Source organism: Corvus kubaryi, unplaced genomic scaffold, assembly GCF_017639235.1.
Source record: "Corvus kubaryi isolate FWS band 111438036 unplaced genomic scaffold, C.kubaryi_AGA036_p1.0 37394, whole genome shotgun sequence".
Lineage (NCBI taxonomy): Eukaryota > Metazoa > Chordata > Aves > Passeriformes > Corvidae > Corvus > Corvus kubaryi.
This window is the reverse complement of record NW_024581133.1, coordinates 15,848,636-15,874,543: the sequence shown is the minus strand read 5'-3', so window position 1 is coordinate 15,874,543 and position 25,908 is coordinate 15,848,636. Positions and strand designations below refer to the sequence as shown.

The 25,908-nt window shown below is 38.6% G+C and overlaps 1 protein-coding gene across 2 annotated transcripts; it reads left to right on the top strand.

The window, feature by feature from the left end:
* Positions 1-442: 442 nt before the first annotated feature.
* On the top strand, positions 443-24,329 carry ICE2 (interactor of little elongation complex ELL subunit 2). Of its 2 annotated transcripts, XM_042039177.1 has the most exons (15): positions 443-646; positions 1,553-1,657; positions 4,198-4,462; positions 5,573-5,692; positions 6,974-7,108; positions 7,446-7,562; positions 8,623-8,782; positions 10,253-10,437; positions 10,903-11,857; positions 13,400-13,578; positions 15,012-15,141; positions 19,469-19,553; positions 19,645-19,695; positions 20,715-20,970; positions 21,645-24,329. In XM_042039177.1, exons 1-15 carry the CDS (start codon positions 618-620, stop codon positions 21,834-21,836), a joined length of 2,964 nt encoding a protein of 987 aa, XP_041895111.1. In that variant the 5' UTR covers positions 443-617; the 3' UTR covers positions 21,837-24,329. The 2 variants fall into 2 exon arrangements, with proteins under 2 accessions (XP_041895111.1, XP_041895112.1); XM_042039178.1 differs by lacking the exon at positions 6,974-7,108.
* The last annotated feature ends 1,579 nt before the right edge of the window (positions 24,330-25,908 follow it).

Below are 25,908 nucleotides of genomic sequence, written 5' to 3'. Positions count from 1 at the left end.
GAATTCCACATCTTACCACACGGGGAAGCCTGCCCATCAGTAAAAAAGGCTTTGCGGCTCTGCTCACGAGAAGTGAGCCAGGGAAACTGAACGCCCAGGAGAGGAAGGAAGCTGATGAACGCAGCAGCCTCCTTGGGCATCTCAGCCCTCACACGCAGCTCCAACCCCTCACTGTCAGTGACAGACCCCACCTCTGCACACCCGAGGCGAGACGAGTGGCCCGGGGCGCCCACCTTGCACAAGGCCCACCTCTACACAGCCGGAGCCGGGAGGAGCCACCCGGAACACCCACCCCCTACCCTGGGTCCCACCTCTGAACAGCCGGGAAGGGGCGGGATGTGCTGCCCGGGATATCCACCTCCTGCCCAGGCTCCGCCTCGGCCCCCTCGTGAACGCGGAGCACATCTCCCCGCGCAGTTCGGCTCCGCGCCATCATCCGCCCCGCCCACCACAAAATGGCGGCCACACCCTGAGGCGCTGCTCGAGTCCGCGTCTCCATTAGCTGGTTTAGCACACGTGATCCAGCGCCAGGCGCTGATTGGCCAGTGCCCTGAGGCGGCCTTGCACGCCGGTGAGAAGAGGAACCGCGAAGCCGCTGCCCTGAGGGTTTTGTTAAGATGGCGGCCGCAGGGCCGCAGCTGACATGGTGAGCGGGTTCTCCTCTCCCGAGCGGCCCGACCGGGCGTGCCTGAGGCGCGGGCGGTGGACACGGCTCCGCGCTGCGCCGCCGAGAGCAAAACGCTCCGCGGCCCGGGGGGAGGGGGGCGGGCTGGGTTCCCGCCCCGCCGGGTGCCGCCCCGAGGGCGCGTGCGCTATTCCCTCCCGCCGTGGATGCGGCTGGAGTGCGAGCGTTCTGTGGGGGAGCGCTGGGCTGCGCGTGGGTGTGCTCCCAGCTGAGGGGCTGTGAGGTCCTGTAAATCCACGGTGTGGACTTAGGGCCGGGATGTTGATCGTGTTTCTAATACGAAAAGCCCTGCAAATACGTAATTCGGCTCTTTAACCCTAGAGAGGCGAGGTGGGTTAGAATTAGTTTGTGACGTAAGACGTAAATAAAATCTTTGTTCGTACCTTTCACAGTAGCTTAGGGAGGTTGGGATTTTATAAAACCTGTACACTGGAAGGGCTATGTTTAAAAAAAAAAAGAGAAGACAGTATAGAAGGTCAGATCAGCATAGAAGACAAGAACAATTCTTTTCTGAAAAATTAAAACCGCTGGATTTTTCTCAAAAGTTCCAGCGATTTCAACCCAAAGTTTGTTTTTGATTCATGACCATGTGAAACTCATCAGAATTTCTCTCACCATACTTAGAATTGATATCTTGTATTAATGAAATTCTTCTTTTGTACTGTGAAGAATATATATTTTACTGTTGAAAAACATAAGGGTTTCTTACATAGGTAATTTCCGTAAAGAGGAAATCTGGAACCACTGTGTAGGTAGCCTCTTTTTTTAATATAAATGAATTCTGGTTTTTTTTTCTCAGGGGCAGATGTGGCCTTTAATTTTTTGGTTTGTTTTGCAATATATTTATTTTATTTTTTTTTTTATTAGGGATATTACACCAAAAAATGGCCAAGAAGTATTTTTCTCCCATGAACTTTATGAAAAATATTCCTTGTCTCCGAGCCTCTCTGAACTCTGGCATTTAGCAAACAGGTATATTATGTTATGTTATCATTTTGTGGTTTTTGTTATAATCCTGTGGATGCATACCCATACTGTTTTGGGGAAAGCTGCATGGTGTCTGGCACACAAGGATTTGTTACTGACTCCTTGGGCCAGCTGTTACCCTGTGCTTTATCTGTTGTGAAACCTCACAAAGCAGGAGTCTAGGTTGAGTCCTTCGTTATTTTGTGTCTTATGGGAGGGTGTTTGGGGATAGAGGTTGGGTTATTGGTTTTTTGGGAGTAGTACTTGTTTTTTGCTTTCTCTTACATCCCAAAGAGGGATGAAGTTTCACCCACACTCTTAACTGGTCAGGGTAAGGGTCCTGTAACCCGTGAACCAGCCCTTGTTTTGTTCAGAAATTCATGCCTATCTGTCCATCCAGATCTTCTCAAGCTTTAGAAGGGCAACAGTACTGTGCTTTGAAATCCTTTTTACTTTTACCTTTTGGAAGTAGCCAACACTGTTTGCATAAACCACCAGTGTCTTGAGTGCAGTGGAAATGTAATTAATTCCTTGAGTAATGAAGAAACTGTATAGAACGCCAGCTGAAGACTGGGAAATGAAACTGTGAACCCAGGTGGTACAGGTTGTGTTGTTTGTGTAGTTTTGATGTCCTTTTTATATTTTCTTAAGTTGAGGAAGTAGAATAACATTTATTTCACATAGTGAGAAGTGTGTCTCATGCTGGATTTCAGCATTTGGAGGGCTGTATTTAGACTCTTGGCTTAAGAAGTTATTAAGCTGATAGGAAGGTGAACATGACTCCTGGTGCATGAACCTTCACACTAAGGAATGTGGATGGGAAACCATGTAAGTGGGGAATTTAGCACGTGGGGAAATAGTTTGTTCAAAAGGGGAATTACTGTGTTTTTATGAACTGACAATGAGAATGTGCATTTGAGGGGGATACATCACAGGGGTGTTACATCACATGACTTCATCCTACATCTTTAGCTAGAGAAGGCTGTTCTGGTTAATCTCTATTGGAGCAACTTCCCTTGAATTGGCAAGGTATGAGCTTGTTACTAGTGCACCTGATACTACTGTAGGGTTCTTCCTTAGAAGAGTTTCTGGAGTGGACACTCAAAAGAGTGGGATTGTGGTCAGCTGTGTGTGATTCGAGTGGTTTTACAGCCAGAAGAAGCCAGAGAGGTTGCAACTGGAAAAAATCAGAAATTGATGGAACTGGGCTGTGTGGACAGAGTCAAGAGGAAGAGAAATTAAACCTGTTGGAGCAAGTGTGAAAGTAAAAGCTGGAGGAAATTAGCCAGTTTGGGGGGATTTCTCATAGATATTTACTAAAGTGTATGTTCTCTTGGTGTAGAAGCTGTGAAGGCAGGTTGCTGATAAAACGAAGGGGTAAAATTTAAGCCGTCAGCTCAAATAAAGTATAATGCTGTAAATATGGAGAGAAAGGCTCTGTCAGATTATTTTGGTTTGCACCCTGATGAAGACTGTGACAGCACTGCATACTGAAATGATCTTGATGTGCTGCCATTTCATTCAGTGCTGAATATAGCCAATTTAAGCTGCTAGAATTTCTTGATGTTCTTGCATTGGCATATCTGAGTCAGCATCTTGTTGCTGCTACAGCTTAATTAAATTTGCCAGTTTGTGCCACAAGGATGGACACATTCTCATATTTAGAGAGACAGCTGTGAAGTGTTATTAAGAACTGTGGATGTGATACTGCTGGGTTTGAGTGACACTTGAGATGTTTTCTGCTGCTGAAATAGTATCTTAAAAATATGCTTTTTCCAAGATCAGCAGTTAATGTTCATTTTGTTAGCCTTAAATATTTTCTCTCTTAAGTACAATTATTTTAAATAGACCAGGGCTAAGCCGGTTGGCCTTTGTATACTGGAGTTGTTTTAAGAACCAGCCTTAATGTTCCTTCTTTGTTGTCAGAACAGCCATGCCCCTTGCCCTAGCCTACTACTATTTGTGGTGACTGCTTCCAGCATTGTTTAGAGTAGAAAATAAAATGCTTGATTTGTGTACTCTGTAAGAATTTCTTCATTGAAATCTGGAATTTCTATTGTTACAATGAAGTAGTTTTAATTTCCTTCTTCTGCAATGAAAGAAAGGCTCTTCCTAGTTAAGTCTTTCTCCTTCACTGTCAGAACTGACTTACAAGTCTGACCTTTCTGAGTGCAGACAGTTTCTGATCAGTCGTCATCAGTGACTGAAATGTGGAGATTCTTTATCTTTTCATTAAGAATGTGTGTTTCCAGAACAAAGAATCTGTTTCATATTCATGTTAACACCGTTTTGTTTTTTTAAAAAAAGAAAACCCTACCTTTTTTTGTTTGTTTGTTTTTAAACCAGTTGCAGACCTGCTGGTGGCACTAAGGGTTAGTTTGTAGGTGAAGTTTCAGAATGAGAACAGTCCAGTGGCACAGATAAGAATTGGAATAGCAGTGTCTCTCAGTGCAGTTTAGGCTTGCACAGCTGCCTTTATTGTTTCTGACTAATACTAGTATTTATGTGAAAACTGCAAATTTGTTAATTTGTTACTTTTCTTTCAGAGAGGCAAAGAAAAATGTGGAGGCATTGACAAACTCTTCAGAAAACAGACGGACTTGTAGCATGCAGGCTCCAGATTCATTTGAGGTGGAAAAAAGCCCAGCTAATGATCATCCTCTTCCAGAACCCAGATTCCCCTATCCATTTACCTCTTGTTTGTCTGAGAAGGAGCAGAAAACATACTTGTATCTGATGACCAAGTTCTCAAAAAAAAGAAACCATTTCCAGGTTAATGCAGCAAGTCAAAGGGAATTTTTCACATATATGGTAAGATATGTACATATGAACACCACAAAGGGAGTCACACATTTTCTTTTCTTACAAAGAGTAAAGGAAAAGGGGAAAATTCATTTTCACTTCAATTTGTCATAATTAGTCATAGAATTCATGGTATTATGAAAGGTAGTAAAGGTTGGAAGTATTCAGGATGATAATATTTTAATATTTTTAATAGAAATAAAAAGTGTATTTGGTTATTTCATTGGAATTGGGGTTTTGTGGCTTTTTTGTTTTGTTGGGGTTTTTTTAAGTGATCTAAACAACTGAGGGTAAGTGTAGATCTTTGACAACTGATTAAACAGCCCCCCACCCCCCAAAAAACCCCTTTTTTTCTGAGGAGGAAGTTAAAAGTTGTCCTTGCTGTGATTTTAGCATTTTGTACTGGCATGTAGCAATCTTAGGTAGTGTTAGGCCGTGGATACATTTTGATGTGATCTTTGCCAGCTGTGGGAGCTTTGTTCATTAGCATGGGAGGGCCCTGTGTGCTGCCCTGCTGTGCTCACACAGGAGAAAGGCTGAGTTCATCCCTGCTGTGAGTCTCAGCAATGCATTTATATAGGCCAGCTTCATGTTAGGTGGGAGAATCATTTTAGTTGAGTCCTGTAAAATGTAATTAATCAGCAAATTGTTTTGAGCCATTGCATTTGGTTTCCCATGCTTCCTTATTAATGCTAATTTCTTTGTTTTATGCTGTAACAATGGAAATATAATTTCCAGGCACATCAGTAACTACTATGTTGTTGTTACTTAGGTTATAATTTCTCACGAAATCTGAACTCAGATAACTGTGACTTTGCCGTGTAAACTTCATCAGCCGTGTCTTGTAACCTTTCTGTTTATAAATCACCGCATCAAAAGAAACTTGCTGATTTCTGGGGATAGTGTTTTGTTGGTTTGGGATTTTTTTTTAAGGAAATGGGCCTTGCAAAATTTTTTTTTATTTAATTGAAACTGAACATTTGCCAAATTGAGCAGCAAGTGGAATCTATTCCATCCCTCATTTCATTACTTGTACTGTCTCTCTGGAAATTTTGCTGGTTAGATATCTAGCATAGAGGACTCTGTTTTGTCTTAAAAATAGATTTTTCCTTCCCCCAGCAAATGAAAGAAGTAGTAAACAATGAAATTGCAGAATTTATGAAATTTGCCCAAAACGCTGCAAAAAACTGTGCCCAAGATTATGATGCCATCTCTGAAGATGCACTACGTTATACTGAGGTAATTACCAATGGCATGCTTAATTCCAGCCCTTCTTAAAAAATTGTCTTGGAATCATGATTAAGATACATAGAACTGTTCATGGGATGTGATGTTTCCTGACCTTCTCCTGATTTTATATTGGGATGAGATGGGGAAGTGGCCATTTCTCTTGCGCTGTGTGTTGTGGCTTGGCCCGTGGTTCGTTGGTGCCGAAAAGATGTAATAGAAGGGAAATCACTGCTTACAATACTGCAAAAATATTTATTCATCAAATAAATAAATAATTTCCTTATGTTTGGGAGGGGAGAAGCTGCGTTTCAAGTGTGCGTTTCCATTAACAAGTTGCTCCTAGATACACGGTGCTGGACAGAATGTTAAGCTTTCCTCCACAGGAAGGCTTAGTAGCGTGTTCTAAAGTCATTGTAATTAGGGATTACTCACACTTTAATCATAACCCTCTGCAAGTTCATGCTGTGTTAAATATCCACTTTGATGATTCTGAGATCAAACATGAATTCAACTTCGTGTATCATTCTTGGGTTTAGAGCACATTTTAATGAACCGAAAATCTGGAATTTTTTCCAAACTTTCCCATTAGGGGGTTAACACAGAGTTTGGGCACATGTGAAGACAAACAGCTTTTGGGTTTTTTCCCCCTAAATATTGGGATCGGCTTTGCAATTTTATATCTTGTCATCTGGTCACAAAATGTGTCTCCAGACTTCAAGTCCTATTTATTGTTAATACCCTGACTTAAAAATGAAATAGAGGCCCATATTTTCTTTTAACCAATACTTGCAGAAATAACTCATTCTAGTGACTAAATAAAAACTAAATATCCTAAATGCCTAATTCAGGTATCAAAAAAATTATGTCAAGTTGACATGATAGCGAGTTTTAAGGCAAATGGAATCATCCTATGCCTTTACCTTTGTGACTTCTGCCTAGGCCTAGTGTAAACTGGGTAGTAACACAAAAAAATACTGGTTCCTCTAAAAGCCACAATAAATAAGCTAAAAAGAAAATAATTACCTGGTTTAACACAGTTCAAGCTGTACTCAACTGCATGTTTTTAATGATTGGTCTGAGCTGTGTGCATACATTGTCAGCCTTGCATATGAAGGGCTGAGGAGAATCTGGAATGTATTGCAGTTCTCAGACCAGCGACTGTAAGAGTATTAAAGATCTCTACTGGTATCTGCAAGTTTTTAAATGCAACTTGCGATTGCAGAAAAAACTTTTCAAATTAAATTCTTATGAAAGATTCAAATGCATAAATTATTTTTCTTTTTGTGGTAGGAATTGCTGCGTGTGTGTATTGGACATGTGCAGAAGTACCCAGAGTTTTACACCCTCCAGGAGATCATGAGTATCATGGGAGGAAAGTTTCATACACAGCTGACCTTTAGGCTGGAAAAAAATCTTCTTGCAATGGTAACACCTTATGTACACATAATGGGTTTGTGGGTTTTTTTAAATAAGTAGAATTACATTGGGATTGTGTCATGCAAGGATTAGGATTTTTGCAACTATTATTCAGTTCTTGAGTTAGGGGTTATAATTTAAATTATTAATTAAAACTTAAATAAAATTATTTTGGTAGTAAGGCTGTTAACCCTTTTCACCAGATGTTTGCCAATAAAATGATTACATTAATAGTATGTTTTCTTATATCACATAACTTTATAATGCACTTTTGTACATTCCTAATATTTTTCCTCGTAAGAAGTGCTGTGAAAGCTGTTTTCTGACACTGCTTGATTTCCCCAAGGGTACAGCAAGACATGGTAAAACAGATTTCCCTTCCATGCCTGTTCAGCTGCCCACAGATTATAGCACTGTTACGTCTATTATAACCCCAGAAAAAAAGGCTCATGTTATGCATAATGTAAGTAACCTTTTATTGTCATCTTTAAGGCATATTTTGTACAGAGTGCAATCTGATCCTTTTTACATGTTGAGCAGTTTTTAGATTGCATTGCACCATTAAATAGCTGATATTTCTGTTTGTGTTCTTCCACTGTGAAAATCAGGGAGTGTTTGTTCTGTAGAACTGAGTTTTTTGACTGTTTATTCCAGATAATTTTTTATCAGCTAACTTAAGGAGTTTTTTCACATATCAAAACCCAAACTTTCAACAGAAGCACTGTAATTTCAAAGACATTTGCTGAAGAAAGGAGCAGAGGTGATGCAGGAGAATGTTATAAGCCTCAAGAGATGTTAGAGCTATAAACAGAGCACTTCTGATGGTGTCTCAGGTGGCAGAAGAAAGAACATTGCTGGTTTTTTCTTACTTCTCTCATGGTCCTCAGTGCTCCTGGGCTCCCATTATCTTCTTAGTCCCTGATGATATTCTTCAACCTCATGAGCATTGCCAGCCTCCTTCCTTCATGGAAATGTGTACTTGTAATATTAAACAATTCTATCATTTCAATTTTGAATTTGTATTCTTGATGGTTTTATATTTGTTTTAAGGTTATTCATATGTAACTGGTATTGAAACAACTGTGCAATTTCAACCATACTTCAATATTAGATGTCTCTTTTGTGCTGTTACTGAACTCATAAGAAGGTCTGTAATATATAATTGTGAGTTAATCTGGTTTGGAGGTTTTTCTTTGCTTCAATGCACTCCCGTATTTCATGATTATCTAAATTCCTATTCAACCTAGTAATTCAAAGGTATACAAATTAACTGAAAATACAAGTTAAAAAGACATATTTTCTCACGCTGCAATGTGAATGTATAAGATGCAGCTGAAAACCTTCAGAGGACTTTGCTTTTTCATTTCGAGTCCTGGGACTGTGGTAGTATTTGGACTTTTGGGGGAGTAAGGGTTGTATATATCCATTTTTGATTGGGTTCGGAGTTTTTCTTGTAAATTTAAATTTGAGTGTATTTCTTAAAAAAAGAACTTCGAAAGAAATAACTTTTTTTTTCTCTTTAGGATATTAGTTCAGATTCAAATTCAGAAAAACTTGCTTTGAAATACTGTCCTCAAGTTGTTTTAAGTAATCAATCATTATTTACTTTACTGAATAATCATGGACTAAACTACAAGGAACAGTGGGAAATTCCAGTTCGTGTTAAAATGATCACTGTTGCAGGTATGGTGGGGTTTTGTTATAAAACTATGGGGGGTTTGTCCAAAAAAGCTGGAAAGCTGATCCAGAGTCGCTTTTTCTACCTTGTTATTGAGAATAGGAACAACCTCTGCAGCTATCGCCATAAACACTGAATTTGGACATTCAGCTATTTTCCACCTGGGGAAAAAAACTAAAACAAAAAAACCAGTTAAATCTGGTTTTGCTTTTCAAAACTCCTAAGTTGTGCTCTGTGGAAAGGAAAAGGTTGCATGAAGCTGTTAAAATTAGCAAGTGAACTGATTTCAGTAAACTAAAAAGCAGAGAAGTTCTGAAATTTTATGAAAAAGCAAAGAGCAAACGTTTTCTGGAATTAAAAAGATCTATTTACATCATAGTATAGTAAATAAGGAATGAATGCCCATGAAGATAATTTTTTCAATTGCAACAGAAAATGTTTTAATAAACTGAAGAATTCATCGGAGTGCTTTACTTTAGTTGTCAAGCACTCCTTCAGTAATCTGAATATAGATTTCCTCCCTTACCTTTTTTTTTTTTTTTTTAACCACAGTACAGTTTATTCAAGTATTTATAATGTTTGTTGTGTTGGAATGTCCTTGAGTGCTTTCTGTAGCAGACTTACAGATAGTAAATAAGCTATCAAATACCTGCAAAATTTACAAATTTTGACTTTCCTACATGAAATTAAATTACTTTATCAGTAAAGATAATGCCTGATTCCTTTTGTACCAACATTACAGATTTTAAACTTAATTTTTGAATCCAAAATTAGCACCTAAAGGGCATTCAGGTTGTGTTAGAAATACACAGTGGTTCTTGAAGGGTTTCTCTGTGCTTTCCTTTTCCACTTTTCCCTGTAACCAACCCCTTGCTTTAATTTACTTTTTTTCCTAAAACAGGGAGACTGTGTTCACCATGTGCCTTGGCTTTCTCTATTGTGATGGGCATGATATTCCTTTTATTTTTGGGTGATTTCATATGTAAGTGTGTTAAGGGGTAAACAAAGGAGGAGTGGGGCAGTAGAGCCCAGACAGAGTTATTGATTAGAAGAGAAATAAGCTGCAGCCATCACTTGGGCAATGAGACTTAAAAAAAAAGAATTGACTTTGAAACAAGGATGAAAAAAGATCTTTTTGGAAAACAGGATACATTTGGTGATATGATGCTGTATAGGAAGTGATGAATCCTCAGTTCTTATTTTACAAATTCTCTACTTAGAACTGCATTTGAAATATGTTCAGCTATTAATGTGGTGTGTATTGCTGCTGCAGGATCATAGTAATTCACACTGTATCTGGACATACTTTTTATTTTCTGTTGCTGATGAATGAGAGGATCATTTTTCACTTCTTCTGGTGTGAATGTGCAATGGATTTGACTGTAATTGGAAGTTGAAAGATTTAGTATTTAAATTACACAACAGTCTTTCTTCCTTTCATTTAATATGTACTCAATCTTTTCATTCTTGAAAAGGTAGCAAACCAGCTAAAGTGGTTTATGTTGATTCTCCTCTGCTGAGAAAAGAAATGACAGTAAGAGAGAGGAATCAAATCTTCCATGAAATTCCAATGGATTTCCTAGCAACTAAAACATCTTATGTTTCGATTTCTGATGTATCGATGGACAAACCAGCTGAGGACAACCTGTTTCAGTGGGATGTATGTAGCTTCATCTGTTCTTAAAAACAAACAAAACCAAAAACTTGTGTTAAAATTCCTAAGTTGCTTTTTGTGTGATAATAAAGGAAAATTTAGGTTTTCTGTTGGTGGTTTTTCTATTGCTCAGTTACAGACCCTGTTAGAAAATGTCTGTCTAGTTCTTTTAAATGCTTCTACATGGGCATCTCCGCTTTAATGTTTACTTCAATAAAACGTATTTTGATGAGTTTGCTTCAGTGGAGAAAGTTCTGTGAACTTTTTCTCTGTGAAAAGGCCTTTCAACTCATAGGACCCCAAGATATTCCAAGTTAAACAAGAAAAATTGTTTTTCAATTACTGCTCCTCTTTCCTAACAGTCAGATATCGATGGTAGAGCATTTTTTGTGTTTTTAATTTAGCAACGTCTTATTTCTTGGTTTGTTTTGGGGTTTTTTAATGTTATTACTTTCTCATCCCTGTGTTAAGGTGTGTTCTGATACCTACCAGTGCAGGACAGTTCCTCTTCCAGATGACACAGGGATGGACTTCGATGATGATGTTACAGAGCTTGAAACTTTTGGAGCAGCTACCAAGCTCTCAACAACTTCTAAAATGGAAAGTACTTTTCCTGCAGTTAATAACACTGCTAAAATTTTATCTCATGGCCTGAAAATGGGGGTGAAAGATTCATCTGCCATAAACAGTGGAGAGGAAGAAGAGAAAAACACCTTTTCTGAGCAAGAAGGTTCTGCATGTGCCAGTGTGCAGCTTCCATCATTAGATGGCATTCCATGCTTCAGCCCTCAAGAAAATTCACCTTGTAAAAGCTTTCAGTCCGTGGAGGTAGGACTGAACAAAGCACAACGTGTCATGAGCAAGGAAGTGTTGGACAATGAAACAAAATTAAATCCTCTGTCTATTGCTCTGAGTTCTGAGAAAGAGCCTGATGCTGCACAGAAGAAAGAGATTTGCACTTCTTTATGCAGTAGTGACACAGATGAAGAGCGTTTGATAATTGATACAGAATGTGGAACCACTGCTTGTTGCAAACCAGCTGTACCAACCGCTGCTTCTTGTACATCAGCAGAGACTGCCAGATGTCGTTCCCCTACCCAGAGTCCTTTAGCAAGCATCACTGACTGCTCAGATACCATGGATCAGGGGAAAAAAGCCTCCAAGAAACCTCCAAGAAAGTTATCCAAAGAATTAGATCCTGTCGGGCAAATTTTGAAAATGCAAACCGAACTTCTCAAGTCCCATTCCCAAAAAGCTCAGGAGCCAGTGGTAAGCTGTGATAATTCTAATGCTCTGCCAGCCCAGGTGCCTCAGTCTCCAAAAACATCGGTGACCTCCAGCACAGAAACTGTGCCAGCCCCAGCCTCCAATCCTGCCAGCTCCTCTAGAAATACCTGGACTTGGCTTTTTGAGGGAGTGCAAAAGAGTAAGTGTGGTCATTGGGTAAGGAGGGAAATTTAACAGAAAACACTTTATCTGAAGAATGTGGCAGTAGTGCATCTGTTACATTTATTTAGAGATGTGACTCAGGTTACCAGTACCTCCTCTGTGTGAGGATTACTGTCTTGCACACAGAAGGGAGCATTTTAGGAGCTGTTTGTCCACAGAGGCGATTGTGAAATACTGTTTTACTGTAGAGAAACAAAAAATTCTTATACACAAGGTTTTTAAGCAAGGAAAATAACCCATTCCACTACCGAATGGTTTATTTGAATGGAAATTCAAGTATTTGTGTAGTCTGTTCTGCAAAAGTAGTTTGTCAATCAAAAATAGAATTATTTTACTTTTTTGTAGAATTAAAATTAATCAAATGATGCCATTAAAAACTGGAAAAAAATTGAAATTTGTGTGTCTTAAGTTTTGAGCCCTCTGGTTCGGTTGCTGTTGCTTAACTCCCAGCACTCTGTCCCTGAAGGCAAATGAGGATTCACTACAAGCCACCTCTCCATGTTTTCAGTTAGCTGGGTATTGAATCTGTTCTACACCTGGACCTTAACCCAGAACTGCAAGTCTTGAAGATCCTGGGGACCGTGGACTTGGAGGTTTTCCTCACATGCTCACGTTGCTTGTCAGCTCTGTCCAACTGAAGTTAGAAACACTTAATTGTGTTAGGTAAATATGCAGGAAATCAGACAGGTGGTGTCAGGGCAGATACTGTTCTCAAATATTTAATTCCAACAAATCCATGCTTTTTGGTGGGAAAACATGTTTGGTATTTTCTGAGTAGGTGTGCATTTGATCATGTAGGATCTACTTAATCTGTAGGTTAACACAACTAATTCGGTTTTAGTTGACGTTGTGTTATCACTTCCTACATTTTTATTTATTTAACTGAGTTTTAGTAATTACTAAGACCATGTCTCCTCCCTCACTCTGAAAGGCTGAGAGGCATGGTACTTTATTTCTCTCTCTGTTAGAGTATAGAATTCAGATGTTTTATAATAGATTTTTTTAAATAGAGGTTGTGAAACCAGTGTTGCCAGCATGCTGAAAAGTGACTGCGTAAGGATAGAAAGCATAATTCTACAATTTGAAAGTTCTATAGCAAGCTGAGAAACCTCTTTACATGTCTGCATTCATTGTAAATAAAAGTTTTCTCTCCTTTGTGCGTAGTGACTGCAGCTTAAAAAGCAGCTTTTGAACGACATTTATACAAGAATGGAGTCTCACATTTGGAGTTCTCTATTTGTGTGAGAAATCGAATGATGTGGGATTATTCACTAGAGTGAACGTTTTCCAAATGTAATTATTTTTAATTTTTTTTTTAATATGTAAGTGACTTTTTTGTGCCTAATGAAGTAGTTTTCACCCCAGAATCAAAGGAAATGAAAGACATCCTACAGTAAAAAAAACCAACCCTAAACAAAACACCCGAACATAAAAACCTACTGCAAGGGAAAAAAGCTAATCAGCTTCATGGTAAAGAATGTCCAAGCTTGCCATTTTCTGGGTTCTTCATTTTCTGTAGGAAAGCTGCCAAGTGAACTTCAGCTGCTTGAAGAAGACCCTTCAGAGTATCAAGCACCTGAGGAAGGCAATGTTGTGTACAAGCTCTTCAGTTTGGATGATCTGTTGTTACTTGTGCGTTGCAGTGTGCAGAAAGTCAAGTCACTGCCACGATACCAGAAAAAGAAAAGAGCCCAAAAGGTAAAGATTCTGTTTTCAGCTTTTTTTGGGTTGATTTTTTTTTTAAAAACAGTTGTGCTCAGCTGGTATTTCTGGTATTCCCAGTCCTTGATAGCATTTGTGCTCTCACTGAGACAATTGGTACCTTTAATTGTGACTCTGCAGTGTGTCTTCTGGAAGTAAATATTTGCTAGACCAAGACAGGGAAGAATAACTTGTGATTTCTTTAAAGCTACTTGATTAGAAGATAAGGAAGAGTGATTCTCCTTTTTTTACTACAGTAGTATGCCTGGGTAATGGTACTCATGTGAAAAAAATGTAATTTTGAACTATTCTTAAAAGTTAATGGAGTAATTAGGGGTTTGACCCAAGGCTTTGAGAATGTTCATGAGCATAAATACTTTCAAGCAGGATTCAGCCTTGCTATCATGCCTAGTTAAGCAGGGAAATAGGAGATAAAATGAACAACAGAGAACACAAAAAGAGATTCTATTTGTTCTGCTTGAAAATACTGTGGCATTTCTTAGCAAATGGTTTATCTCATGGAATTAAGTGGTTTGAATGCAACTGTAATCGAAATACTCCTTGCAGCATCAGGAGAAAGAAATTTTATTCTGTAATTCTCAGTAATTTGTAATTTTTTAAAAGAGTCCTCTGAATCATTCAGCAAATTTGTTGTGGTATGTCCCTTCTGAGAATCCTAGAATTACATCAGGGGGGTGTTTATGCTCTGTTGAAATGGAAATAATCATTGTAACTCTGATTACTTACCAAGAGTCTGTGCTTACAATCTTATTTTGAAGAAATCCTATCTCTTTGCTATTGATCCTCTGCTCATAAATGCCTGGGGATAACTGCTTCATTATTTAGAAACCAAGCACTTGTTTATTCTTTTTTTTAAATTTCTGCTGAAATTTAAACTGTGGGTTGTCAGTGAGAACTGGCAGTGCTTGTTAGGGTTACCTCTCTAGTTAGGGTAGCCTCTGATTTCAAATGAGAGTCCAAGCATTAGGTTCTAGTTTCAAGTGAGATTCTGACAGGAGTGATAAATGGCAGAATTCTGCTAACAATAAGCAAATTAGAAATGTCACGTGTTTTTTCTTAAGTTGCTGCAGAGGGCAGTAGAGCACAGAAGTGTAAACTTCAAATTAATTTAGTCACATGGAAAAATTACTAAGTAGCAGAATTTTATTATTTGTAAAAGCTTGCCCAGGCCTGTTTTTCTTTTTTCTTTGTCCTGTCCATTTCACCTTTCTCTATATAAAGTCTCTGTACTCCAAAGTTTGTACTGTGGATTTCACAGAATGGGAACCTTCAAACAAAATCTCAGAAATGTCTTTGTTGCTTCAGCTATGGTGGAAGACTGTGGTTATTATAAACTACAAAATATAGTTAAATTGTGGATGGCTTTGGACAGTGAGTGCTAATTTTTTCTTTTATCTTCTCTTTTTCAGCTGACTCCCATATTCCTGTTGCCAAAACTTGAATACCAAGCCTACTACGGTGTTGAAGTTCTTACAGAAAGTGAGGTGTGCCAGCTGTGGACACAGAGTATGCTGCATTCTGAATGCTTATTTTATATTGGTAAGTTCGTGTGTTGAGTTTTTGCTTAAGACACATGTATGTGTGAGTATTGGTAGAATAACAGAAGACATACATATTTATTAAAGGTATATTCCATATGTCCTTTCTTATTTATCTTTCTATTTTTGTTTTTCACTTCCATCTTTCGTAAGTTCTTTGTCTAAAATTTCTGTTGGGTGGTGAATGAGGATGTTCCAACTTTGGTTTTAGAGAAATAGTGTCCATGTCCTTTAGAAAATGCTGTATTCATGTTTGTACAATGACATTTTCAAAGTCAGGAAAGTTTTTATGTTTATTGGGATATATGTTGTGTATAGAAATTGAAATTATGCATATAAAGAATGTCACCAGATTATTTTAACAACGATTTTAATATATGGAGAGCTTGCTGATACCAATTATCTTGTAATTAATAAGATTTTAAAAGGGAAAATTTGCAACAAAGTGGTTAGTTGATATTTAGAATATGCTTGGTGCATGCTGCTGAGTGAGGGCAGTGCTGTTTGTACAGTGAGTGAGTATTCTGCAGTGGGGACTGCCTCACTTTCATGTAGAAACAAATCTGGGTTTTAGGGTTGTTATGGCAGCAGTTGTGGCCTGTGGTTGCCTAACCTTTCCACTTGTGCACTGAATTACACTTTTGCTGTTGTTGGCTCACATCAGAATGCTATTTTAGAAACGCTAACTTCTCGGTTTTAGAATTTTTACATACAAACTATGCAAGCTACCATAGAATTATAAGGATTATGTGAAATCTAATGTATTTGCCAATTGCATCGTAGTCTGCTCTCATTATTCAGTGGAAATTGTATTTCTAATTTTAAACTTTAAAAGCAATATTTGATGTGGTTTTTCCATTCCATAAAAAAAATCCTCATGAAGAGCTTATTATGTACAGAGTTCTCTACTTGTAACCGTATCTTAATGTGCAGTACAGAAACATTTCTTCTTTTTATTTTTAGCAAGCAGACCACTATACTGAGTGTATTCTGAGTATTTGTACTGAGGATATATCCAGCATACTGAACTGCACTGCAGTTGAGCTTCCTGTAGGAAATGTTATCAAAGTTTTTATTAACGCTTTCAGAGTGGCTAGCAGACTAAGGAAGTAGTGAACTGTGGAGAGAGGGCTGATGTTTGCTAAGTGCACAAAGTGAAGAAGTGAGTACCTATCTAATCTCACATCAGTTACAGGATATATTGAAGGTATGGTTTGCGCAGGAGTTTGCAGACAGCTCATCCAGCCAACGCCCCTTTTTATGGAGGCTCTTGGGAATGTAGGAGAAAGCAGGCTGGGTGTGCAGGTATTGTTCCAATTAAAGAGCCACAGAGCTCTCCCCTTCCAGCACAGCTTTCCTCAGTGTGTCCCCTGTAGTTACCTGCTGGCTGTGGAACGGGCAGTGCCCTGGGCTGGCAGGCTGCACTGACCTGGCTTCCAGCACATCTCTGTTCCTGTGCTTGGGAGAAAGTGTCCTTGGGATTGGGAAACACTGGTTATTCCAGTCATGTTTGTTTGTCAGCTCCTGGATACACTCTTTCCAGAAGCAAGCCCTGGGGTGCACAGGAGTTCTTTCGTGGGCTCTGAGGAGGCACAGGATTCTGTGGGTTGTCACTGTCCTGCGCAGTAAATGGGTACTCCCAGCCTGCGGGGCAGATTGTTGATACTGCTGTGCAGTTTCTTAGAGAGGTAGGTAAAAAAAATACGTGGAAGTAAATACCCATTCTAAGAAAAAGCATCTACCATAGCCTTTAATAGGAAACTGTTACCATATTCTACTTGGGGAGGCTTTCTGCTCTTGATATATTGCAAGGTAGCTGTGAAATTCTGCCTTTCAGTTTGTGTGTCAAAGGGAGCTGTGAAAAATGCAATATTGCAAGTGTCCAGATTTACTCAGAGGGCTCTTTGCAGTAGAGAGCTTTGTCCTGAAACTCCAGGGACAGTTCTCGGAGGGTGATGATATCCTTGTGTTACGAGCAACTTAAAAAGGGGTGAATCTCTCATTCCCTGTCACTAATCTGATACCTGATAGTGAGACTATTGCAATGATGTGTTCAGTGTAAGGAGACAGGCAGAGAGCTTCTGAGATCATGCTGTAATTTGAATTATTTTAAGTGAAATGCTGTGCTCTATAATAAAATAATTTTTTAAATCAAACACTTTGTGAAGCCGTAGACTTACTGCTCTTTATAAATTTACCCCACAGTATGAGTGTGGAAGTATGGAACAACATGGTTTGAAAACTATGATCTTACTAACACAGTACTACAACTTGCATTCTTGCTCAGTTAAGCCTCTAATTTTAAAGTTTTGATCATGTAGCAGACTTCAGTGTTAAATTGCATAGGTGTTTTTGGCTATTGAAAAAGCTTCATTCACTGTCTCAACCATCTTCATATTGCCAAATGAGTATGGATTAGAAGTTCTTTGGACCTTGGTCTTTCCCCTGTAATTGTCTGGTGGTAGTGTGTGTGACAGAGGGAGGATCTCAGCTCAGCCGTGACTCAGCAGCACTGCCAGCTCAGGGGTTGAGACAGAAAACAGACGTGTAACTATGGCCTCCTGCAGCAACTGCAGAGGGGAGATGAAGTTGAATTTTTTATTTAGGATGTTCTCAAAGCAGGTACTGATGATTTGCACAAAAGCAGAGACACTATCATCAAACAAACATCTTCCTCTTGCTAGCAAAGCACCTGGCTTGGTTGTTGATTTAAGTCACCTTGCTACTCAGATAGGAAATCCTGCATCTGCAAAGGCAGTAATTTCTGTGACAAGCTTCCCAAATAAGGCACTTGTACTTGATATAAGCAGTAAATAAAGTAGAGATAAGCTTTGCTGATTAATGGGAGCATTTTGCCCTGACCATTATTCACTTATTTGCATTAAGTGCCTAAGCAAAACTTTTTGCAAGAATATCTTACCTTCATATGAATGGAATAATATTGGCCTTTAAATTAAGATTATTTGAAAAATGGGTTGGAAAAAAGTACTTAGTGTATGGGTAACTTACTACATGTCAAGTATTTTCAATCAGTCACTTCTCAACTCTAAGATATAGTTATATAAATTAGGTGGAAGTAGTTCATAGATATTTTGTGATTATTTTTTTTTTCCCCAGTTACGTTGTCAGTGAGTTTAAAAGTAGAGAAGTCTCTGATTTGAGGAGGGGCTGATGAGGAATACAGACCTCAAACAGATTTTATTTAAATTATATTTTTAATAATGACTTCAAGCCTCTTTTTGTAGTCAGCAATGCAGAATATGAAATTTAGCTGCTTAGTCTTGCACAAAGTACTGATATCAAGAAAAGTGACAAATGTACAGTGTTTAAAGAAGTTGTCCTGCTGCATCTTTTTTAATTTGTTAAAGTGAGAGTTATTACTTAGTCTTCTTACACAACACATAAACTGTTGGTAATGGATAGCTTGGAATGTGAAATGCTCTGGTTTAGCAGTTTTAACTGTGCAATTGAAGCATTTACACTTCTTAAGAGAGCAGATTTGTAGTAAGACAGTGAATTCCGCTGAGTAGGCTGTGTTTTATTATGCTGCCTTTTCCTCATCCTGCTTGTGGGAGCTGAAATAGAATAGATTTTGGGGAAAACATCAGCATGAGAAAGAACCAGAAGGCAAGGTACAGTCATCAAATCCATGTCCAAGCTGTGCTGGTGATCTGTACTGCTCATCAAGTGAAACGTGGGCTAAACTGTCCTTGACAGCCTTTATTTTAAAAATGTGATGAGGAGAGCTTTGAATTGTTGCTTCTGACAGAGTCCAAGACAAATAGTCTTTAACACCTTGCCATGATCAAGGCCTGAGCTGTAAATTGTAGTTTCTCAGGTGAGGGAGGGTGGAAAAAATCAAGAGACAAAGGTCAGAATCCTCAGAAAGTCATGCAATACATCAGAATAGAAAAGCAAGTATATTAAACTCAAAAGTAGATTTGTTGTAAAAGATCAGCTTTCAGGATCTGTCCAGTAAGGAAGCAAAGTGATAAGGGTCGAATGAACTTGTGAAGATACAAACTAACTAAGGAGATTAAGGCAATGGCAAAATAAGGTTCTGTATCCCACACATCACCCAAGATGTAAGGTTTGCTGGGGTCAGGCATCTCCTGGTTTAGAAAGACAGTCCAGGTACAGATGTCTGTACTTAAAGCAGCTGCACATTTTACTCTGTGTTATGGTGCAACATTGATAAATACTTTTCACAGTTCTATGCCAAAAGAGCAAAGTTTTGTATCCTTTTAAAAAGGCATTAGATCTGCAAATTAAGCTCTTGGATTTGTTTGGTTTTCTTTTTAGTGTATTAATTGTATTTCTTTTCTCAGGACATATTGATGCTTTTACATCAAAGCTTATTATGCTAGAAAAGATTTCTCCAGAAACTTTAAGAGAAAAGCTTGGATTGATTAAGTGAGTATTTTTAGTAAGTTTTTTCAGCAATGAATTTCAAACCCTAACAAGCATTGCAAGTTACTACTTCTACTATTTTTTTCTTTCACAGGCCTGCAAATTCATTGAATATACTTCATCATATTTTGAAGAAGGTGTCTGAGTAAGTGCTCAATTCTTGTTCGTTGTATTTGTTTGCCACATTGCCCAGTTCATCCTGTTTCTTCTGTAGAATGCTTGTCTACTCTGATTTTTATTTCGTCATGTACATGGAATACTTTACAGGCTCTCTTACGTCTATCATAGTATAATACAGTACTGTGTAAAATGTGCTTGGCATTGCAGGGCTTGCATAAATGATGCAAAAGAATAAGAACTTGGGGTTTTGGAACCGGTTTTTCAAGAAAGGAAACTGGACTCTTAGGAGCTGAGTAAACAGTTCACAGGAGTGAGGTGTAACGTTATGTATGTAGGCTGACATACAGAGTTTGGGCATTTGGGTTTTGTTAGTCTTTTTTGCTTAATTTGTAGAAATAACCCTGTTTGTGTTCACTTCTGCTCGCCTTGACTTATAGCAGCCTGTCTTTCTCTGTACAACATTGCAGCCTTTCTCCTGCTTCTTTATGTAGCTACTTCGAGGCTTTCAGACTGCAAGTGTCTTAATTTTTTTGTGAAGCGGGTTTCTTGCACTGTGAAGCCTCTTCATTCAAATTATGGAGGAGTTTCCTGCTCTTCATAATTTCTGTAGCTTCATGATTTGTGACTAAAATTTTTGATTGGTTGACCTTATCTTCCTGAAAACCTGTTTAATCCTGTGTGTGTTGAAAGCTTGTCTGTTCTGTGTGTCTGTGTCCACATGGGCATTGTTGTTCGTAAGGTGCTGGTTAAGGAAATATAGTTTGGCCAACATGGATGGTTTTCAGTGTATACTTACATGTTTAGTTGAATATGATGACAGTGTGTACATTGTTGATAAATTAGTACATTATGAATACATTATAAACGCATTAATTAGTGTGTATTTCTCAATACAGTTTAACGCTTTCTTGTGCACAGTCTTTTTATGAAACAGGGACTAAACATCTAATTGCATTAAGAACATATTAACTGTTCTGATCAGATTTTTAAAAAACCAAAAAACATTAAAATAATATTTTTTATTTTGAACTTTTCTCATTTTAGTTTGGAGGAGGGCTCTTATTTATTGACTCATGCTGGAGGAGATTCATCAGTTGCAATTTACAAGAGTTCTCTTGACAAGACCACGAGATCATCCTATAACTTGCACAAAGCTCACTGTGATCTGCCTGCTGTGCCTGCCACTCTCTCGGTCCCATGGGTACCCCTAGATCCCAGCCTCCCTTTGCCCTACCACATAAGTCATGGAAGAGTTCCATGCACCTTTCCGCCTGCACCCCAGGAAGGGTGGAAACAGAAGGTCAGTATCTCACTTGATGGAAAAGCAGATTAGCAGTTTAGGAGTAATCTATTTCAGTCCCTTGGGGTATAGCTGTGTAGTTTATCTGTCATCTTCGGGGGTCAGAATTTTTTGGGGAATCCATCCTGCTTTGTAATTTATGTTGGTGAATAAGTGATGCCTATCATGCTTGGGAAATTTTCCAAAGATCCTGCTCTCAAGTCTATTATTTTTGAGGTAGTATGGCCCTTTAGAAGTAAGAAAATTTTCAAGCATTATTTTTCTTAGCAGAGACTTACTCATTTGTGTAAAAGCCCAGCACTGTGAGATAGTTTTTAGGTTGAATTGTATGTTTTAGCCACAGCCTGACTTCATATGAGGGCAAAATTGTTGTGCATCTGTTCCTAATTACCTTGTGCATTTTGGTTGCTGCCAGAAGGAAGTGCAGGCACGTAGACAGGAAAGAAGCAGGATTGGTCACTTCTCACTGGTGACTGGAAGACCAGCTGCGCCAGTCCAGATGTGGCCTGTGGGTCTGTTTGAAATGATGTGAATTAGAAGGCATTTGTCTGAATGTAGTTGTATATGTTTGTGCTCAATGCAGATTGAAGATTATTAATTCTGGTAATTCTAGTTCGATTTTCTGACTGGTTGTTTTTTTGGGTTTTTTTAATTCTTTCACCATATGTGTGTAGATGGCTGGGGTGAAAGGGCAATCGGACACACCCCATGAGGGAAAGCCAGTAGCTATGGAAACAAAAAGCAAGCCAGCTAAGCCTGTTAGAAATGAAGGTGTGGCTCCAAAGAAGCTGAGGAAGAATTTCTGCAAGCAAAGAAAAGTGAAGAAAAAGTGGAAAGCTAAATTCAACAAAACGCAACTGAAGTAGGAATAAGCCTGGAGAAGAAGAGGAAACAAAAAATCTGAGGTTTCTTGCAGCTTCAGAGGAGCCAGAACAAGCTGGCAGAGGAAATGGCTCCAATAGCTGAAGCATTCTCTAAACCTTTAACCCTTTCGTTTCTCAGGGTACATGTTTCAAGTGAAAATCTCAAATTCAGTCAGACAAAAAAAGGATGTGGCTGCAGCCGCTTGGCTGGTTATGGGGAAAAGAGTATCTTTTGTTGGTCTGGTGATATTTATAGAAAAACTGCATCTTGAAGAGTGAAGAAGTGGCTGACGGCAACCTCTGATACCACGTAACGAGAAAAATAACTTTCCAGTTTTCCCAGTTTTTCCAGGTTCACTACGCATTTTTGTTGTCACATATTTTAAATATACATTTTATTTTCTGCATTGTCTATAAGGGGAACAACTTGGATTTAATTGTTTGTCTTTTTTTGACATGTGGTGTCTACCAGCTTTTAAATGACTTACAAAAACATATTTTTCTTTTTAGAATGGTGTAACAAATGAAGGACAAAAGCTGTGTTTATTTGAATAGTAAGGGCCATAGATTTGCATTAGGATACTTACAAGTACAGCTAAACAAGTAAAGTAATAACAGAAGAGCTGCTTTTTTGCATGTTTAAACTGCTATCAAAAAAAAGTAGAGGTCTTAAAGGTGTTCTTCAAGTCTTTTGTTTGGACAGAGGAAGTTACGAAGTATACATCTGATCAAGCATTCTTGTTCTCACTGGGACTTGATAGGATGTGTTTTAATGTCATGAGGGTAAAAATAAATTTTAAAATTGTTTACTGGAGTATACCCGTTAAAAAATCCTGAAGGTATGGATTTTTTTGAAAGCGGGCTTCAATAATGAATGTATATTAAAAATTGTTCTCTGTGAAATACAAAGCATTTTCTGATGTGGGTTTTTTCCAACTGTTAAGGTATATTTATTCAGTTACTCACTTTATTCTGTTTTTGGACCACTGCTTGTTGTATCTGCAGTAATAAGCTATTGACGAGCTGAACTTGTGTTTGCAATTTACAAATAGTTCTGATTTAAAATCCTAAATGCCCTTAGTGACTTCTCATAATAGGAATATTTTAGCTGTGAGTCATTTCTGCCAGATAACTGACTCTGTCTGGGGGATTCAAGGCGGTTTTCAGTTTGTATATATAAAACTTTTTGCCGGACTTGTATGGAATTTGGTTTCCCAATGTGGTGTCATGTGGCAGAAATGTATTGTCTATTTGTTCATCTCTCTCTCTATGCCTGTTACTGTACACCACTATATTACTAATGAGAGTGTACTAATTATAGAACTGTAATGGAGCAGCCTGGGCTGCTGCTGCTTGGCATTATTGCAGGACTTACCTCTGCTAAGGCTCCTGCAATTCTTTTTGGCCTGGTCATGCAGGCTGTCCAATTCTCTCTGAGTAGTGGTTCATATGTCCCCTCTGCCTCCCTCTTCTCCACATTTGGTGTCAAATGCAAACTCAGGGAAAACTGATTCCATTACATTATCCAGCTGATGTAAAAATACTGAGCAGTGCTGGACCTGAGAAGCTCTGTCCATGTCCAGCTCAACTGATTCAGCTTTGAGCTACAAACAGCTTCACCAGGAATGGAAGAAAGCCTCTGAGAAGGTGTTACATGGCTGTGTGAGACCACTGTTGGATGTCTGGTTCTCTCCATTCACTGGTGTTTGTTAGGAGATGAAATTGATGGCTTTGTATTGTGTTCAGACAGTCTGAAGCTGGTTTTGGAGGACTGGAGGTGACGTTCTGACCTGGCATTTGAGGTGACTGGTTGGCATATGTGTAAATCCGTGGAACTTTATCAGTTCTTTATGGTAGTGAATTGGTTATTGGCTGTGAAATCTGACTCTTCTTTATTTCTGTAGTAATGAGAGTTTTAAACTTCATTTCCACTATGCACTGATGAACTGCTTCCATTCTCATATGTGACTGGCTAAATCTCTTCACCTTTTCTGTCTGACTGCAAACACTCTTCGGAATACAATAGAAGCTGTCTATGTAAAATATATTAGGAAAAGATTTGCTGCATTTTTTCTCTTCTAATGTCGCCTAGCAGCTGGAAGCACAGAAAACTGGGACCAAGTGACCAGTCATCCATTCTGGTGCTGGAAGGTGGGAGATGTCAACAGCAAGGGACTCTCCCCACTTCCATGCTGTGAAGTTCAGTAGCAGTTACTGAGCCATTTGAAGAGGTATTTCTTTTGATTCTGATTTGTTTGCCCTGTGTTTTAAATAGCAGCCTGTTTCCAAAAGAATATAAAAGTCAGTTCACGTGTAGTTTTCAGAATGCTTAGTGCTGACCTGCATTTAAGTTTGCTTTTAGTTCTGTTGGTAGAAATTGCACCATTTTCAGTCTCTTCACCTGTCAAAGTCTGACTGCGTGTGTAATGTTCTCAGATGCTTCTCTGAGAAGTTATATAACTAAGCTACTTCTTAATAAAATGTCCTTTCCTATAAGTGTGGGTACAGTTCTTCCCAGAAGCACTGCCATTGCTTGGTTAAACTCCTCTGTACTAAAAGTATATTCACCTTTCTTTTAGTTGCTCTTAAAATATATTTTTCTACAGAGATTCTTAAACTTTCTTTGCAAGCTCAAATTCTGTTCCTGTATGTCCAAATCATTGCACTAAAATGTTTTCAAAAATACATTGCTGTATTATCTATCCCAAATTAAATTTCCTTCGCAATGCAAGAAAATACCTTTGGTGGCCAGGTCACAGTCTGTTTAAGCATAAAGCATTTGAATTATGCCCTGCTTAGTGTAGATGGAAGATTGTCACTGGCAAAAAGCTGGTTCAAGCCATTCTGAGCCTTATGAAGGTCTTCTGTAGATAATCTCAAGGCTGCTCTATATGGCCGTGTCTATAAGGTGAGCTAGTCCCCGTCTTGCTCTAAGACTGAGAAGACATTGTGATATATCTTGCTGAGGGATTTTTTTGTTGTTTTTATGTAGCTACAATATACTGCCAATATTTAAAAATTTTGTAGAATAATTTCGTGTAATGATTATTAAATAGTATCAGTCCTAGTGCAGCCTTCAAGGGCGTTTTTTGGTGTTGATACTTCTCTCTTCTGCTTAACAGTGAGAGAAGAGAAGAAAAGAAAAGTCTGGAAGGCCCATTATTCCTCAAGACAGCATGGCAGCTTTGTCTGACATGTAACAATAGAGGTGATAGAGAAAACAGTCTTGTTATTGTTTGTGATTAGAATATTTCAATAAATATTAGAAGAACAGTTTCACTTTAAACTCAATATTAAAAAGAATAAGGTAGCAATAACTATGTGGGGAAGGGAGGGGCTATTAGACCCCAGTGACATCTTCTCTGATTCTTGAAATGAAATAGAGCAGCCACATCCTTCCGAGTATTTGCAGCATGTTTTTACAAGCGTGCATTTCCTATTTTTGATCGCCCTAATAGAGGAAAAGTATTTTCTTTATTTTTCCAAATGGTCAGTATCCTTGTTGAGAGGAGCCACAAGGAAAAGGATACTGATACTGTTAACTAAAGCTGTATAATCCAGTCAGCCACTTTGCTTCCTTCAGCTTGACAGCCTAGTTCTCATTGCAGTGCACAGAGCCAGCTGTTCCAAAAGATGCATGAATACTTTTTGGTTTCACTGAAACTTACTCAGAGGTACTTCGCTCAACAGTTTTTCACCTGTGCATGAGATTCCTCCATTGTATGGCACCGTGAGTGGCCAGGAATGTCACCTTACCTGCCTGTGCCTTGAGAACAAGCACATACCACAAACCTCTCATTTCTCAGGTACTGCCAAGTGAATACAGTTTGGGAAGAAAGAAAAGAGCAAGCTCTACTATGGCAGATATCATCAGAATTCTTTGAACAAAGGTAATCTAGAGTTTTAAAATAGTTGTAGGTTTTAATAAGCCTTGACATACTTTTGAGTGTTTCAAGCCTTTTGCATTCAAGGACATGTAACTGAAATTGTATTTTTGAAATTTTACCTTGAAATGAGAGCTATGGACTCCCTGTCCATTCCCCACCACTGCCTTGTCCAGACAATCCTGAATTCT

What these genes read in the sequence shown, in the direction of transcription:
- ICE2 (XM_042039177.1), top strand. Translation starts at nt 618, where the DNA reads ATGGCGGCCGCAGGGCCGCAGCTGACATG. An exon ending in GCAGGGCCGCAGCTGACATG is followed by an intron (nt 647 to 1,552) that starts GTGAGCGGGTTC and finishes TTTTTTTATTAG; the next exon opens with GGATATTACACCAAAAAATG. An exon ending in TGAATGCTTATTTTATATTG is followed by an intron (nt 15,142 to 19,468) that starts GTAAGTTCGTGT and finishes TTCTTTTCTCAG; the next exon opens with GACATATTGATGCTTTTACA.